Here is a 19,341-nt window from a genome sequence, read left to right as displayed (position 1 = left end):
AGTAAAAATAAAGGTTCCAAGATTTCATGAAAATATCGATAATTCATTATTAATTACCAATTATTACTAACGATTTATACAATATTTTAATATGTTTTTTTATTATCTGTGGCTATTTTACTCGGTGTCAGGTGGTATTTGGTGGGAGGGCTTTGTGCAAGCTCATCTGGGTGGGTATTCGACCTTATTATTATTATATTTTATTTTAGTATTGTTGTGTTGGTATTTTTGATGATTGAATGAGCCAGTGTAACTACAGGCACAAGGGACTTAACGTCTCAGTTCGATAATCGGTGGCGCATGCGATGTAAGGCCTTTTTATGGCGCAGTCATGGGGAATGGAGATAATTTACCATCAGGTGACCATTTGATCGTCCGCCATTGTATGCTATAAAAAAATAAAATGAAAAAAGTAAGATTAATATAAAAGCTACATTAAACAAAAGACTCCACGTTTTGTATTTCATTGAACGTTACGTCTAGAAACAGTTAAATGTTGATTTGAAAGTCTGCTTTCTATTCTGGCCTAGATTTGATAAGCGATACAGTTTTCACCAATAAGCGAATAAATTATCGCTAATTCCGATTTTAATATGTACGATGTATATCAGATTCAAAACTTTATTCAAGTAGGCTTCGGAACTGTCATTTTATAGATCTGTATTAAACATAAAGCTACTGCCGTAAACTTTATTCAGAGGATGCAGCGTTTCTCAGGCAGTGGCGGACTAAGCCCGTCAAAGGCCCGGATCGGCAAAGCTGAATGAGGCCCCAGCTTTAAGAAATATTTCGTTTTACAAGCTTCTTATTTGGTTTACATTTGTGTGTATGAATAAGTGTTTATGTTAATTCGAAGTCATTTGAAAATATCAGTACATACTAATAAATTAAACAACGTAATGTTGTTTAATATATTTTAAATGAGGCCAATGTTTATTTTTCGACGTAAATAGAATGTGGTGAATGTAAACGTAGGCGTACAAGAGTGAATTATTTGCATTTCAATCATTCAGGGATTCCTGGGGAAGTACCTAAGCTACAAAGACGGGGATTCCCCCAGCGTATTGGACGCGTTCAGCGAAGTTAAAAGAATATTAATACCGCGTTAAAAGTCTAGATGGCTGTAGAGTGTAGTGTTTTGATCTTGATGAAATGATGCAGTTACTAAACATATTTTTAAGTCTTGTTTAGAGTTTGATTAGGGGAACGCGGATGCATTTGGGGGCCCTCCAAGACTGGAGGCCCGGGGCGAACCGCCCCTTCCGCCCCCCTATTAGTCCGCCACTGTTCTTAGGAAACATTTGGGTCAGAACTCTTTCTGGTTTTGTATTTTCCGTGTCATCATATACTGAGAATAAGGAAGGGAGGAGAGATCACGTGTGTTTGCGCACACGCTTGTAAAAAAAATACTACAAAACAAACAAAATACAAAATAAATAATTATCTGTTCAAACTATTCAAAGTATATTTAACTATTATATTTTATAAATTAAATGAAATAAATATAAAGACCAAATAATATAATAATATAAAATATAAAGAATAAATGATTTCTATAGATATCGAAAGTTACAAAACCAACAACAAAAACAAAAAAAGTATAAAAAAAATACAGTATTCATACAATTTTAATTTTCCGCTATTATAAAACGTACATAAACATATTAAATTAAATGATATCGATAATAAATCACAACGCACACACATCACTAGTTCGTTTACGTGTGATTACTACAGTCATGTGCCATTGGAGTACACGCCGCAACATTATTTAAATAAAACAAGTAAACTTGATCCTTAATGCATTCAAAATAACGTCTATAGTCAATTATATAATTGACTGTTTATATTAGAACTCGTTTTTAATGTACTACGTGTTACAATGTGCTGCATTGCACATATTTATATTCGTAATATAAAATAAAATTTAAAAAAAAACAACATTAACATCGATGTTAATGTTGTTTTTTTTTAATCCGTATTAATATTGAATCAGCGATTATTCTATTCAATGTTACATTAACAGCCTGTAAATTTCCCTCTGCTGGGCTAAGGCCTCTGATCCCTTTGAGGAGAAGATTTGCAGTATATTCGAATACGCTGCTCCAATGCGGGTTGGTGGAATACACATGTGGCAGAATTACGTTGAAATTAGACACATGCAGGTTTCCTCACGATGTTTTCCTTCATCGCCGAGCACGAGATGAATTATAAACACAAATTAAGCACGTGAAAATTCAGTGATGCTTGCCTGGGTTTGAACACGAAATCATCGGTTAAGATGCACGCGTTCTAACCACTTGGCCATCTCATTATAAATGCGAAATTGAGTTTGTTCGTTAAACTGACCTGTCGACCGAGTTTTTTTATGATATCAGTAGGCAGACGAGCAAATGGGCCATTTGATGGTAACCACCGTCCATATACTATGGCGCTATAAGAAATATTAACCATTCCTTACATCACCAACGCGCTACCGACCTTGGGAACTAAGATGTTATGTCTGTAGTTACACTGGCTCACTCCTCAAACCGGAACATACTGAGTACTGCTGTTTGGCAGTAGAATATCTGTTTTTAAATTATCTAATTTGCTTTTATATTCCTCAGTAAATTATTTAAATTAAGACATGTCTTAATTTGAATTATTATTTAGTTATTAAAATTTGTTTTTATATTTTATATAGGTTGGTTTGGTTTATATAAACTAACTAAAATAAATTTTTGAAGGTCAATGTCGTTTACACCTTTAAAGACGTATCACTTTGAATGATACTTACAGAGATTAATTTAAAGTGTTTAGTGTTAAGTTGATGGTGTAACTTCTTCAATAAATAAATCATTGGGTGGTACCTACCCCGACGGGCTTGCAAAACGCCCTACCACCAAGTAACTCCGAAAACACGAGGCGCAGGCGACGACTAGTATTATGATGATGATGTACTCCGATCGTTTTCAGTCACGACGGCTAATCTTATAGCAGACCAGTAACTTACGCAAGACATATTGCATTACTGTATGTGAAAACACAGGCACACTCTATACCAGGGGCGTAACTACAGCCGTATCTGCCGTGTCGAGTATACTGGGCGCCGTATGTATTTTTTAAAATTGGGTCCATTTAAACCACAAGGACCATTTCCAAAAGATTCAGAAAGTAACCGACCTTTTTCGGTCTACTATTATTCGTAAGGCAGGCATAAAAATTCCAAGACCATGGTTATGTTATTCTGATGTTTCAAACAAACCGTATTGCCACTTCTGTTGGTTATTAGCAGACCGTCAAAGCAAATCGTATTCCTGCATGGGTTAACGGTGTTTCAATTAGAAGCAAATTTTACGCAAACTATACTTGGCCATGATAAATTTCTTTTGTAAGAAATCTTTACCCATCCAAACATTTTTTTATAAGGGCCCCGCCAAGGCACGCTATGCTTCTAGTATTACGTGTACGCCACGTGTTCGAAAGAGATGTGCAAAAATACATATGTAGGGACTATATAAGGGTCCATACATTTTTATACGGGGCTCCGCCAAGGCACGCTACGCTTCTGCTCTATATCCTCAGTCTTATAATTCGATGGGACAGCAAATCCGATACCAACATATAGAGTTCAGGCGCAGGACCAACCATTTTACGTGTTTTTCGGGGCTCACGACTTGCAACTTGCAGTCTCCGGGCAGAAAACCCCATTAACTATTCATCGGTCTGATACGATCTGTTTGAACCCCAGGACCGGATCTACCTTATGGCTTTTTGGGCTTCAGCCCAGAGCCCCGTGGATTCAAGGGGGCCCCAGCTAAGTCAAGTCAAAGTCAAAATAGACGATAATGCGAAAGAATCCATAACTTTACTAAATTAAACAGATCGTATGGTTTGCAGCGCTGCGAGTCCTGCAATTAATCAAACCCATTCAATTCATTTAATTCAAGTCTATAACGTTCAGATATGTCTTAGGTGGGTCCCTAAGTAGTGTTAGTCCAGGGCCCCCTAAACTTACGGTCCAGCCCTGTTGAACACAAAACCTCGGGATCTGTCTTATATCTAGCCACTAGATCAACGAGATAGTTTACTAATATAGAGAATATTATAGCATATTATAAGCAATAAAATTGTTTACAAAAAGTCATAACAGTTTAATTTTTATACGTTGAATGTTTTTATATTTGGTCTCCACGCGTTGTTAAACCTGTCCGATTGTGATGAAACTTTGCTAGTCGCTCTGCGTCCTGTGATATTACTGGTTCAAAAAAACAAGTATTTTCTTTGTATGTTGGTCTTTCAATATAAATATATGATGTACATATCCACCACAAGAGTAAAGACCATTCCTTACATCGTAAATGTGCGTCAATGACTTCGACATTGATTTGACGAGATATTATTGGTCGAGAGCTTGATTAATCTCTGGTATTCATTATGGGTTTGCGAAAACATGTATACTGTATTCCAACCATAAGAGGAGAAAAGCCAAATAAACAACATTTGACAACAAGTTGACGCGACGTCATTGGCGAAAGCTGGATTAGTCTATGATATTCACTATGACGTTGGGACTATGCGTTTTGAACGTCGACGAAACTGTTATCAGGATTTTCGAAGTAAAATTAAAGTGTCTATAAGTAGTTAAATGTTATAAATAAATATATATTAATCAAGAACTGTTAGGGCACAATTCAGCTGAGCTATTAGCAAATCGTTAATGTCTCAGTGCTGGGCTCAGGTCTCCTCTTCCTTTGAGTAGAAGGTTTTGGAGCTTATTTCACCACGTAGCTATAATACAGATTGGTGGAACCAAATGTGGCAGTATGTCATGAAAATTAGACACATGAAGGTTTCCTCACGATGTTTGCTTTCACCGAACACGAGATGAACTACAAACACAAATTAAGCACATGAAAATTCAGTGGCACTTGTCTGGGTTAGCCCGCAATGATCGATTAAGATGCACACATTCTAGTTAAGTAAGAAGTAAGTTTCGTTTACCTTTAATCTTCTTATTGGAATAGGTTATGGACACTTATGATACACGTACGAACCTTAAGGAATCAATGAAGTTCTCTTATAGTCATTACCGTCTTTACCATTGGCCACATGGGGCACTTGCCCAGGGCCCCCCACCCTGAGAGGGCCCCGAAGAACCAAAAATTTCCTTCACACGTTTGTGCTCACGTTGACTGCTATGTATATTTTCGAAAGTGATACATTTGTAATTTATCATTATTGATTAAAAGTGATAGACGTGCTCTTCATGACAGAAATAGGTATACTATAAAATATCCATAAGATTGTACAACCGATCAGATTCCTACGAATTTACGAAAATTACCGCACCGTTTGTTTGAAACTATAAAGGCCCGGCCATAAGCAAAGTATTTGTACATGGTAGTAAATATATACCAAAAGGGCCCCAAATTCATGGGTGCCGGGGGGCCCCAGCATAGCTTGAGACGGCTCTGCTTATATGTAGTTTTAAAATGAAACAACTGATGGCGGTATAAGTTTATTATCAAACGACACCATTTTCTCTATAATCAAATTGAATATCATTTTTTCTTTCATTCATGACAGTTAATAGTTCGTCAATTTTTAACAATCGTGGTGTCTGCGCTTCGCCCCCGGCGCTCCGGTACAGCTCGTAGCGCGGCGGAGTCTCTAACGCAGACCTGCCGCACACTATGATGAATGTGTAACCGATTCTGAAAAATATATATTATAAACTTTTTTTTTACGTAGTTGGCGATGAAACGTCGCACAAACGTTACATAGAGAAACGTTAGAAAAAAAAGAAATGTTTATTTAGGACACGGCACGATTATAAAAAGTATATTCATACTTCAGCATTTATGCAGTTAAATACAATTATATATGTATGTTATGTCTCCTGCCTGGAAGTCAACAAGCGTTAACTCCACGCTTTTTTATCATCAATATAATCTCGTATCGAATAATATGCCTTCCTTACCGATGTATTTTTTACAAATGACTTGAATCTATGAAACGGCAAAGTTAAAAATATCTGTAAAATTATAAATAAGTATTACGGACCAATGAAGTAGCATAATACTCCATAATACTGATTTATCGACTGCAACATTTATCAATTAGTGTTGCATATCGATAAAGTATCGATAGCTCCCCATGAGCAATATTATCGATAGAATTGCAAAAACCATTACTTTTAACCTTAACTATAGATAGTCCAACACTATCGATATTATAACCTATCGAATCGTAATCAATAGTATTGCTCACGGAGAAGTATCGATACTGTCAATCAGAATGACACTATCGATATCCTGAATAGTTTTCGAGGTCAACTATCGATAGTCAAACTGTCGATAGGTCTGCAACGCTGTTATCAATCCGCAACAAATATTTGATAGCAACAGTCGCTAAGCTATAACCGCCGTAGCACCGATGACGTCATCGATTTGACGTTGACTTGTAACCGTTTTCCCGCATCTAAAAAACCATGAACACCGTTCTGGTACGTCAACGCATTCAAATTAGATAACTCGTGAAACATTCGTCCTGTCTCTCTTTAACTTCACAGTAACCTATTTGTAAGACTGAGATGAAGCTAATGTTCGTTTCATCTCTTTCGTACACATCGTACAATGTAAAGTTAAACAAGGACAGGGCGACATCTGAAATCCAATATACATCAAATATCCGTTTTACGACGCCCCTGCTCACGTCCTAGCAGTACCAGTTCGGTCTACTGTGAGGCACCTTCGTTCCAACTAACATACCTGTCTGCCATCATCAGGCGTTTCCCGATGGTGAGTCCGTGCCGGTCGTCCACCAGCACGTCGTCCCGGAAGCCGCTGTCGTGTATCCGCCGAGCGACGTCCAGCACTGCGTCGAAGTTGAGCTTCGACCACTCCTTGGAACCTTCCTATGGACAGATTCGTAAATAATATTAGTAAACAATATTTCTTACAGTACTATGTTAGTTTGTATTAGTGTTGCATATCGATGGTCCCCTATCGATAGACTATCGATAGTATTGCTTACAGAGCTATCGACACTATCGATAGTATTGATCGAAACGAAACTATCGATTTTATTTCTTGAATAGTTTTCGTGGACTCGAGGTCAACTACCGATAGTTCTGCAACACTGGTTTGTAATCTGTATATTTTCGACATTTGCCTAGTTACGAACCTAAAAAAATTAAATAAAATTAAAAAAAAAAAACGATACCTCTCGTTGGACGGCGAATGAGAACAAACGATTGACTTAAAGCACATTTTGAATTTGAATATACTTAGCAAAATAACTTGAGACAATTATAGCGCGATTCAAAGAACTACTAACGCCATCTATCAACAACAAAACAAAGCAACTAATGTACTAACATAAATATGAATATCGCTTTCGATATTTAAATTTAAAAAAAAATCTTTATACCGCCACTGTCGTAAAATTAACCATTTTTTTTTTAAATAAATATATATTAATAAAACAACCGTATAAATGGTCACCACCGTACACAGACAGTGGCATTGTAAGAAAAATTAATCTGTATTGAGTCCTTATCATGAAAGTCCCGGGGCTGTACCCTCGGAGTCCATAAAACCATTAAAGTCTATCAGTCCCCAATAGCCCAGGGACCTCGAAGTCTCGTTGAATCCACCAACAATGGTCACCTAGCTACCCAGACCTACCTTAGGCCCGATAACGACAGCGCTATACGGCGCGACCTCTACCGGCCACCGCATAGATTTCTCAGTCGACAGAACTTCCAAAATGGCCGCCAGCAAGCTTTAAGCGAAACAAACACTTGAATTACAGTTTTGACTTTAACAAAATTCTTGTAGGTAGACTGCCTACAAGACTAAGTTCCTCCTTATTACGTCAGCTGTCTGCCAGTGAGAATCCCGTCAAAATCGGTCCAGCCGTTCCAGAGATTAGCCGGAACAAACAAACAGACAAAAATTGTAAAAAATATTATTTCGGTTTATGTTTGTATGAATTTAGTAAAAAGCGGTTATTTTAATATTACAAACAGACACTCCAATTTTATTATATATGTATATAATCGTATAAAAGTTATAATTGTAAAACGTTTAATTAAAAAAAAAAACCGCTGTTTCTTTCGTCAAAATCAAAACATACTTTATTCAAGTAGGCTTTTACGACCACTTTCGAATCGTCATTTAACAAACTATTTAAAGTAAAGCTACCACCGGTTCGGAATGTAGATTCTACCGAGAAGAACCGGCAAGAATCTCAGTAGATACTCTTTTTCATCTAAAAATACAGTCATGTTAGTTAAATACAATTATATATGTATGTCATGTCTCCTGTCTGGAAGTCAACAAGCATTAACTCCACGCTTTTTTATCATCAATATAATCTTGTATTAAGATATTATAACTCATTTATTAAAGTTTTTAAAAAATGATTTGTATTTATAAAACAACTGTACTGAACTACTTATACCCAAATTAATTTACTTCGAAACGCCATTTTCAGACTCGATAATAAATAACACAGACTATTTGAATCTCGACCAATGACGTCACTTCAATTCAAGGTCAGCGCTGTTTACACTCACCGCGTGACGCCGATGCCATAGCAGCCCATGTGGAGGGGGGCGGACGAGTCCGGGCCCACACAGTTCGCCTGCAACGGCTCACTGTATCGTGTGCCCAGAACGAATGTGTGACCCACCTACAAACAGAGTCTTATATTGGAATCAGACATCCAACGGTGATCGTTTAGAACGTTTTTGTGGGCTGGGCTAAGGCCCCCTCTCCCTTTGAGGAGAAGGTTTGGAGCATATTCAATCACGATGCTCCAATGCGGGTTGGTGGATACACATGTGGCAGAACTTCGTTGAAATCAGACACGTGCAGGTTTCCTCACGATGTTTCCTACCGCCGAGCACGATATGAATTACAAACACAAATTAAGCATATGTCAATTCAGTGGTGCCTCTGTTTGAACCCGAAATCATCGGTTAAGACGCGTTTTAACCACTGGGCCATCTCGGCTCTTTTTTTGTATACCGGCAAGAAACTCAGTAGTTACTCAACACTGATAATCAAGTACATTGATTATTAAATACAATTAAACTAACTCCACAATGTTTTTATCACATATAAGAATATTAAGTACACCAAATTTCAACTACGAACCGCTGGTTCCGAATGTAGATTCTACCTAGAGGGCAATGAACTCATCATATTTTTTGACGACCTCCGTGGTCGGGTAGTGTGTACACCGGTTTTCATGGGTACGCCACTCCGAGGTCCCGGGTTCGATTCCCGGCCGAGTCGATGTAGAAAAAGTTTATTAGTTTTCTATGTCGTCTCGGGTCTGGGTGTTTGTGGTGCCGTCGTTACTTCTGATTTTCCGTTACACGAGTGCTTTAGCTACTTACATTGGGATATTCCACCAACCCGCATTGGAGCAGCGTGGTGGAATATGCTCCATACCTTCTCCTCAACGGGAGAGGAGGCCGTAGCCCAGCAGTGGGAAATTTACAGGCTGATTATGTATGTTATCGGGATCGGAGTAGTGTATGTGATGTTGTCCGATATTTATTTATTAAATTAAAAAAATATACATTAAATATGTTAACCGATCACTCACCTCTATACTATTAATACGTTCCGTCTCTTTCCCACACTTGACACACTCGCTAGTCTCGCTGGCGAGTGTCGTGTGGGAGCAGGACGGACATACGGCGAGTATGTCTTCACCGGCTGACGACGGGAGTTGCCACTCGTGTGATAATGTCCCCCCCATTTCCCCGGTGGGAGCTTGAACTGTTGACAAATGTCTATTTCTATAATAATTTGTTTAATGCGATATGTTAACAATCCAAACGATACATTACTTCACCTAGTGAGTGGTGAGTGAGCCGGTGTAACTAATGCAAGGGGCATAACATCTTAGCTAGGTTGGTAATCATCGGTGCGACGTGCGTAACAGTTAATATTTCGTACAGCACCGATGTCTAACGGCAGTGGTGACCACTCACCATCAGGTGACCTACTCGTCCTTCCCCCTACGTATTACATGAAAAAATACATTTACATTGGAATCAACAAACCTCTACACGCAGGCAAGTCCAGCGTTCGGAATATCTTCGTGTACGCTCGTGTGAGTTTCGCGTACGTGTCGACCGCGCACGTGCGAGTCGCGTGTACGCTGTACGCGTCTAACATGTTGAACTCCCTCGCCCGCAGCAACCCGTGCTTTGGACGATGTTCGTCCCTGTACTTATTGCCTATCTGTGATAGAAATATGAATAGCTTAAAAATATGAAATCAAAATATACTTCAAGTAAGATTTTAAATTAACATGGTTATTTTTATTACTAACAGTATTTAAAACGGGATATTTACCGTGTTTTTTATTTTTATTTGGTGGAGCTCGAATCGATACGGTGAGTTTCGTTTGTAAAACACGGGATCGAGTTTGGAGTGTAAATAAAACAAACAGTAGGGGTGAAAGTGACAGTGGTAGTGGTAACCAGTGTTTAGGCAGCGAACGTACGAGAAAGGAGGTAGTCCGATATGGACACTTCTAATGTCGTCAACATCTACCCGCAAACGTCAGTCTCGTGAACAAAACATTCGTAGATAATGTCGAAACATCGAGCTCCACCAAATAAAAATAAAAAACATGTTAAATATCCCGTTTTAAATACTGTTAGTAATACTTCAAGTACTTTTAAAAGCACTTTTGAAACGTCATTTTACAACTATATTAAAAGTGAACCTACCACCGCATCGGAATGTAGATCCTCCCGAGAAGAACCGGCAAGAAACGCAATAGTTACTCTTTTCCAACATTTGAAATACATTATGATAGTTAAATACAATTATATTTTATTATTATATTTATATTTTAATTAATTTACTTGGTGGTAGGGCTTTGTGCAAGTCCGTCTGGGTAGGTACCACCCACTCATCAGATATTCTACAAACAGCAGTACTCAGTATTGTTGTGTTCCGGTTTGAAAGGTGAGTGAGCCAGTGTAACTACAGGCACAAGGGATGTAACATCTTAGTTCCCAAGGTTGGTGGCGCATTGGTGATGTAAGGAATGGTTAATATTTCTTACAACGCCATTGTCTAGGAGCGGTGGTGACCACTTACCATCAGGTGGCCCATTTGGTCGTCCGCCTACCGATATCATAAAAAAAAAAACCGTTTTGAAGGGTGAGTGAGCCAGTGTAATTACGAGCACAAGGGTCTTGACAGCTTAGTTCACAAACACATTTTTTTAAATATATCAATGAAAGATATTTGGACTCTTCCGAAGTTAATTTTATGTAAGATTACTGATTTACATAATATATTATTACTTAAATATACGCAAAACTCAGGTAAAATCGCGGTGGCCACATAGTCCTTATATCCTTGTATAAATTCTCTATATTATATTGTAAACTGCATCAAAATATTTCACTCATGTATTTTACAGCGAGTCACTGATCACAATGATCACTAATTAAGTTCAGAGTGGTCGGTGGACCGAGTGGATCATTCGCATTGATCTTCAGCTGTTTTATTGAGAATTTTCAATTATTTTTTATACGTTTAGCTGTTCACTTGACATGAAATAAAAAAGAGGGAAGAATCAATAGAATTCAAACATTCAATGATTCAATGACCTATACCCATATGCACATCCAAAGTAAAAACATTTATTACATAATTATTTGTACATATACTAATATTATAAACGCGAAAGTAAAAGGAGCAGCGTGGTGGAATATGCTCCAAACCTCCTCAAAGGGAGAGGAGGCCTTAGCCCAGCAGTGGGCAATTTACAGACTTATGTAAAAAAATGTAAACTCTGTCTGTTACTCTATCACGGCCAAACTACTTAACCAAATTTGATAAAACTTTGTATGAAGCATGCTTGAACTTCAAGGAAGGACATAGGCTTCTTTTTTGTGCCTAACACCTGACGAGTCCATAAGCGAGCAGAGTCGCAGACAACAACTAGTATTCATAAAAGATGTAACTACAAACCTGATACAGTGTGAATGGGAGCTGCTTGTAGGATATGGGTCCAACGTCAGCGAGCAGGTCTGCTATGGCTTCCTCGTGTGTCTGAAATATACAAATTAATTTGTTCTTTATTAACATTATTATCTTTAAATAATTAAGCGAAGATCATTCAGTGTAATTTCGTCCTCGATCTATTTTTTTTTAAAAACAGTCTGTCACATGATCAAATGATGGTAAGTGGTCACCACTGCCCATAGACATTTGTGTCTTAAGGAATTTTATCCATTCCCCACATTGCCAATATGCCAGTAACCTTGGCAACTAAGATGTTATGTCTCTTGTGGCTTTGGCTCATTCAGCCTTCAAAGTGGAACGCAACAGTACATAGTATTGCTACTTGGCTGTAGAATAAACCATGAGTAGGTTGTACTAACACAGACAGGCACACACAGACTAATCCTACACCACAATGACATAATAATCAACGGTTATAATTTTATTTATTTATTTATTAAATATGGCACACACAACAGATTGTCACAGTTAACAGGTAATATATTATATATACAACATTCAAGAGCTACGTGATATTCCTGTGCATATGTACACATATCATTTACAAAGCAAAATAATAGAAATATAAGACAATAAGAACATAAAATAGAAGAAAAAATAAATGGTAATAGTCTAAAATCTCGGGAAAACATTAGGTATCCATTGATGAATTATAAATAATATGTTTGAATCATGCATATCCATTCATATTTTACACATGTTTAAAATATTGATAATGGTCAAATATCGATCACTAAGCTAACACTAGTAAACTTAATAATACAAGATGTTCACTGAAATATACGTCAAATTTAAAGTAAGCTAAATAGATATGTCGCAGCGTTAGATAATAATTAAAGAACATTTGATTATGGATGGCTAGTGTCAATCGCTGTTTGATATATTAGAAAAAGAAATAGGAGTTGGGCTGTCAAGAAGAAGATGATGGATGGTGTCATGGCCTAGAAAAGTCTGTAAAAAAACAATATACGATAATCAGCGTATCGATTCATATTATTTCGTAACTATGTATGACGAAGACGGTAACCCCGAACCAAATAATCTTGCTGGCTTCCCGTTAGATATTTAGAAATTTTATGTCAACATTTATTTTATTATAGGAAGGCTCAAGATGGTCAACTGATCTGCACAACACAATAATGACTGCAATGCACAAACATCTTACACATCTTTCCACTGAATTAAATATTTTACCTCCTGCCTCAAGCTTCTAATTCTGCCTTCCTAATTCGAGACAGTTATTGTGCTTACAAGGGCTGCATTACACTGGCTTACTCACACTTCAAATCAAAAATCATAGTTAAAGTTTTTCTCTGTTCTGATGATCAATCAACAGTTGAAATATTGATAGGAGAGTGAGAAACTTCGCTTGCACAAGACTACAATACTTATTATAAATACTAGTGTGAAAATATATATTATAATTCAATTTTATCAAATGTTTTAATTAAAAACCATACCGGTGCCAAGAGGAACTTCTTGCCGTGTCTGTCTTCAACTTTTATGAGCTCCGGACCAACATCATCAAGCCGACCACTCGCTGCCCATAATTTAGCTGATGTGAGGCATGGCAGCGTGATCCTCTGTGCTCCAACTTCTTCTAAGCAACGATGGATGATATTTTCAATCTTGGTTACAGCTCGTCTTGCAAGGGGGAGAAGGGTGAATAGACCAGCACTGGTTGGACGAACCAAGCCACATTCTAGAAGGAGCTGATGTACAATTCTGTATTGAATACCTTTTGAAGTAAGAACTTTTTGATCTATTTTTATACTTAAATTTAAAAGTGTAGATTAGTATAATTCATCGCGACGCTCAGACAAATTATTTATTTAATTAATATTTTTAAATACATTAATAACGCTATACTGTAAATTCAAATATTTGTAAATAAAAAATCTTAAATAATATCTGTTAACTTACTTTTTGACTCTTACAAGTTATTTCAGTGTTTTTAATTTTAGCGCCTTTCGGTATTGTTATGACTGGCTGAAATATTTGTGATATTAATCTCATTTTTAGAACTATATTTCAATAATTTCGCGGCTTTTAGGTTAGAAATGTAAACAGCTGATCACTATTTTGACAAAATAAGATTTACGTTTCGTTTGTGCTTGTAAATCTTTTTAGTTTTAACAATAGATTAATAATTAATATAATCATTAAATAATATGATTACCGACAATAATAAGAAAAAAGTATGTTATTTGAAATGTATATTGTAATAATTTATTATCGTCATATGTTAGGAAAAATAATAAAGTGATGTTCTGCCTCTTACTAATTTCATCACTAATAATTAATACCTATGACCAATATTTTTAGGAGTAGTACATAAGTACGTAACGCGTAAGTAATAAGTATTCCTCAAAATTTATATATAAAATTTAATTAGAGTTAAATAATGAAATTTGAAGTAATGTGCTAAAAATCGATTACGTAAAACGGACTTAGAGAAAGAAAGTAAGATATTTGCCTACTTATATTTATAAAAAAATATTTTAGATTAATAAGCAAGCAATTAATAAGCATTTAAATGTAATATCCCCTGGCTAACCCCTATTCGCTTTAATTAAACATTTCAATGAACACTATCGGATACCTTTGCGCTCTTTTTTAAACCCCAGTGCAAAAAGAGGTTTATTGAAAGATTAACCACTATCTGTATTCTATAGCAACGTAACATCTAAACGATTGAACAGATTTTCATTTTTTTTTATAAATAGTGATTTGATGGAGAATGTAGGTATCATTAAAGAAAATATGTTTAACTATTTGAAGATTACCAGTTTTTTATATTTAAAGGAATACGAGTATCTTTTACTAATATGAACGAACTTTGACTTCAATGATATTACAATAATATGTTAACCCTGATACTGCAGCAGGAATCTATACTGGAGCTCATTGGAATGATTTCAATGAATATGAGTTAAACACCGAAATATATTTTTTTGCTTGTTTTTGAGTCGTTTTTATAAACATAAAATTTAGAATAGAAGACTTTAATTACGCGTACTATAAGCTTTATCACAAAACAATAATGCGTATACAGAGCCGTCTCAAGCTATGCTGGGGCCCTTGGGCACCCATGAATTTGGGGCCCTTTTGGTAGATATTTACTACCATTTACAAATACTTTGCTTTTGGCCAGCTCTTAAGTATAGTTTCAAATAAACGGTGCGGTAATTTTCGTATATCTATTCGTAGGAATCTGATTGGTTGTATACTATTAGGTTTAGCTATTTTATAGCCTTTTTTGATAAATATGTTAGTTATTTCTTACAAATATAACACTTTCGAAAATATACATAGCAGTCAACGTGAGAACAAACGTGTGAAAGGTTCTTTGGGGCCCTCTCAGGATGGGGGCCCTGGGCACGTGCCCCATATCCATGCATGTGCATTCAATATGATTAGTCAGATTTTTTTATACTGTAAGGTACTTTTCAGTTAAGCTAATTCGAAAATTAGCTGATTTATTCATATTTAGTCACGCAAAGACATAAGTTTTAACGATGTACTTAATGTACCGAGCTGTAAAACTTCAAATTAAAACATAAATTTGGAGGACGGAATACTTTTTATAATTATCGTTTTATATAGTAATTATTGTTTATGTAATGGCCGTTTTTTAATTTTTTTTTACCTTCATGTTTGCTCTTAATTACGTAGTTTATTGTCGAATTTGTCGTGTGTAATGAAATTATTTTCAACGACATAAAGTTAATAACATTGAATTACTTACCATATTACAATAAAATTATAAATTTAGTTGTTTATATTATTACGTAACTTGTCTTATTTAACAATTATGACATTATTACAGTTATTCGGCATAAACCTTCTTACATACAGCCTTCTGGCGTACTGTCCAATTTTATAAATACCAATAAAAAACATTGAGATTTTGATATCTCTACATATTATAAAACAAAGTCGCTTCCCGCTGTCTATCTGTGTATGCTTAAAACTACGCAACGAATTTTGATACGGTTTTTTTTAATAGATAGATTGATACAAGAAGAAGTCTTATATATACAATACATGCATAATATAATAGAGAAATACTTTTAATTTTCGAGGTTTCTAATGTGATGTCGTAACTAAATATTTTTTTAAGCTTAAATTCTGAACGCTGGCTGATTCCTACGAGATAGATCAAATTAATGTACTACAGTATTATACCCCTTAAAAGGTCAACAAAAACGTCTGCTATATGTCTATCTCTTAGGGACAACCCACAATTACCACATTTATCCCTTCGCAAATATGGCTTATTTGCGAAGGGATTTTAAACGATACAGCTTCGATCATTATCCAATTAAGTACCTTAAATACAATGCGCATTTAATATAGATCAATGCAGCCCTTTACAGCATGTAATTTAAATGAATATTTTCGAAGATATCACATTTAAAATGCAGGGACATAGCGGTTTGTATTGTCTAATGAAAAATAAAGCTGTGAACTTTGTATATAAAGACGTTCTGTAGTAAGTATATTATATAGTATCAGCATTGCACCCGCGAAGTCGTACGGGTCACTATATAGTAGACTATAGTATATAATTTTACTACTTTTTAAAGATTTAATGTATTTTTAACGACCCTTTTTAAATAATAAAAAAGCGGTTAGGCATATTATCACCACTGTTAAAAAATATGACCTGTTTTTTATGGTTAATTCGTTGTCTACCATCGGATTTAAGCCGGATATTGAAATGTTATTTATTTTTTTAAATACCCCAGCTCACTCAATCCTTTCAACTATAACACAAATGTAAAAAATATTGATGTCTGGTGACAGATTAACTGATAAATATTGATCCAGACGAGCTAAAGCTAAGAGTTAATTTAAGATTATACTAATTTTATACAGAGTGATATATTGTTTCTTTGTTTTTTTTTTTCATATAACGCAAAGATTGTTAGTTATAGTTTATCCTGCACGATAATCAACGAGCAATAATTTCACACATTTTTATCCCTTATGATATGTGTGATGTTTGACAAAAATAAAAAAAATCGTAACTTTTTTTAAATATTCAGCTTGATACTTATGTATGTGGAACATCACTTCGGTTTTATTATAATAGTTATAGTTTATATAAGTTTCATCATTCGATTTTTTTTCTAGAGAAAAATGACACGAGATTTCATTTTTCAGCCATAATTTCATTATACCAGGATCAACCCACCCTCCGTCGGTAGCTCGGTAACGATGACCGAAACGTAACGGGAACGTGTCAGACCATTTAACCCAGCTGATAAGTTTAATAGAAAACCAGTGAATCGCTCGTCACACGACGCGTGGTAGGGTGACGATACGATCATGAGCGGAGCGGATTAAAAAGCCAAACGAGGTCAAAAATTAAAATAATTAAGCTACTAACTTTTTTTGTTTAAGTTTGAATGCTTACAGTTAGATAAATCGACGTGATAGGTTTCTTCAGCTTGTCAACTTTCGTAACTGAAAGTGGACGTATCTCTTTTCTCATTCTCTTTTTCTAGAAGTATCTAAGGTTTTGTTCTCTTTCCTACCCGTTGGCCATTTGATAATACCATAAGGCCGCCTATCGTGAATTTTTTTTATCAATTATACTCAAAATATACTTGATTGAAGTTGGTTCTCATAAGCACTTTTCGTTATTTTATGGGGTTAATTTAAAACCTCTAAAGGAAGTTATAATTTCTATAAATTAAATAATACAGACCGCTCATTTAATAAAAATAAAAATAAAAAATATTCTTTATTCAAGTACCTACGCTCATGAAAACAATTTTAAATAAATTTACATAATTGTATTAAACGTAGAACTACTAACGGTCGAAATATGTGTATGTACATAATTATGTTTTTTAAAATAATATAATTATTCCATAAAATAACTCACTGTAAGACCCCAAAAGAATAAAAAGTTCAATTAGTTTAAAAGATAATTAAGGCCTATACTCATTTGCTCCTCAAAGCTTCCCGACTTCTAAATCCAACCATGCATTTTATCTTATAGTAGAATTCTAGAATCTTCTTAAACCTGTTGTTCTGGCTATAAGCGAAATCAGTTGGCAACGTGATCGTTGAACAATCCAAGTAATAAATAATAAACATTAAATTGGATCTTATCCCATCACGATGTCCTCACCCGCCAGTTATCAGTGCACAGTCCATTTCCCGCGGCCATTTTGTCGCACCGCGAAATGGCGGTACTAATGGCAGCGGACAAACAGCGGATAATTATTTACTTAATGGTCTTTAGATTTCAAAGGGTGGTTTAATGTTTTTAGAGGGATTTTTTGGGATAAAGACATCAATATAGATGACATAGGTATATCTAATAACACTTAAATACGTATTTAATCATTTTTAATTAGTATCCCAAAAATAATGTTTCATATTTCATCCCTTATTTCACCCCCTCAGAGGTAATATCAAGAAACGCTTAAATACGTATCTATTCATTTTTAATCGGTAGCCCAGAAATAAAATACCATGCTTCTAACTTAAAAATGACGGACTTCCAGACTGTGTACAAAATGTCAACCCCTATTTCTCCCTTTAGGCGTAAAATATCAAGAAACGCTTAAATGAGTATCTACTCCTTTTTAATCAGTATCCCAAAAATAAAGTTTCATGACCCTAACTTAAAAAATTACGAACTTCCATACTAACGTTCAACCCCTATTTCACCCCTTTAGGGGTAGAATTTCCAAAATTCGCTCCTTAGTGGGTGTCATGATATGTTAGTTTATAAGCGTACAGACTAAAATATAAGTTTTATGCTTCTAGTTCTAAAAATGACAATACTTTCAACAACTTACAACCTTTCATCCCCCTTTTCAACCCTTTACAACACTATTTTCCAAATAAAAAGTAGCCTATGTGCTTTCTCAGGCTCTAGACTATTTTGTACCAAATTTCATTTAAATCGGTCCAGTAGTTTTGGCGTGAAAGCGAGTCAGACAGACAGAGTTAAAATAACTAATACCTATTTTTTAAAATAACAACAAAAGGAATCTAATAATAAATTATCAAAGACTAAAAGTCGCGTTGATAAGCGCGGTTTGTTAATATCGATTAAGTATTGTCTGTCAATAAGGTAGAACGCTCTGAACGTCGCATCAACAGGCAAAAATTGTATGAAGCTCGATGGCGGCGACCGATTCGCGAACGTTCGAGAATGTTCGTTTTACGAAGCTACTCGCTAGGTTTAGATTTTATGAATAAACGAACAGACGCAAAAAACTCAATACAGTAAGTACATATTTCATTCGTATAAATTACT

General features: G+C 35.6%; 2 protein-coding genes across 2 annotated transcripts in view; one reads left to right on the top strand and one right to left on the bottom strand.

The window, feature by feature from the left end:
- Positions 1-19,341, top strand: part of LOC113400627 (cyclin-dependent kinase 9) — an 89,815-nt gene that overhangs the window by 45,074 nt on the left and 25,400 nt on the right. The gene's annotated exons all lie outside the window — the stretch shown is intronic.
- LOC113400640 (probable proline--tRNA ligase, mitochondrial) lies at positions 5,497-14,145 on the bottom strand. The gene is made up of 9 exons (XM_026640278.2): positions 13,980-14,145; positions 13,517-13,768; positions 12,003-12,083; positions 10,070-10,250; positions 9,607-9,782; positions 8,567-8,682; positions 7,674-7,770; positions 6,756-6,901; positions 5,497-5,699 (listed from the first exon to the last, which is right to left on the bottom strand). Exons 1-9 carry the CDS (start codon positions 14,070-14,072, stop codon positions 5,510-5,512), a joined length of 1,332 nt encoding a protein of 443 aa, XP_026496063.2. The 5' UTR covers positions 14,073-14,145; the 3' UTR covers positions 5,497-5,509.

The sequence above is a fragment of the Vanessa tameamea genome, chromosome 29 (assembly GCF_037043105.1).
Source record: "Vanessa tameamea isolate UH-Manoa-2023 chromosome 29, ilVanTame1 primary haplotype, whole genome shotgun sequence".
NCBI lineage: Eukaryota > Metazoa > Arthropoda > Insecta > Lepidoptera > Nymphalidae > Vanessa > Vanessa tameamea.
This window is presented reverse-complemented; position numbering and strand designations above follow the sequence as displayed.

Excerpts from the sequence above, each read along its gene's own strand:
- LOC113400640 (XM_026640278.2), bottom strand. The coding sequence starts at position 14,072 with ATGAGATTAATATCACAAATATTTCAGCCAGTCATAACAATACCGAAA. Across the intron at positions 13,769-13,979 it reads TAACTTGTAAGAGTCAAAAA|CTCCTTCTAGAATGTGGCTT; the intron begins GTAAGTTAACAG and ends ATTGTACATCAG. Across the intron at positions 6,902-7,673 it reads CTGTCGTTATCGGGCCTAAG|GAAGGTTCCAAGGAGTGGTC; the intron begins GTAGGTCTGGGT and ends ATCTGTCCATAG.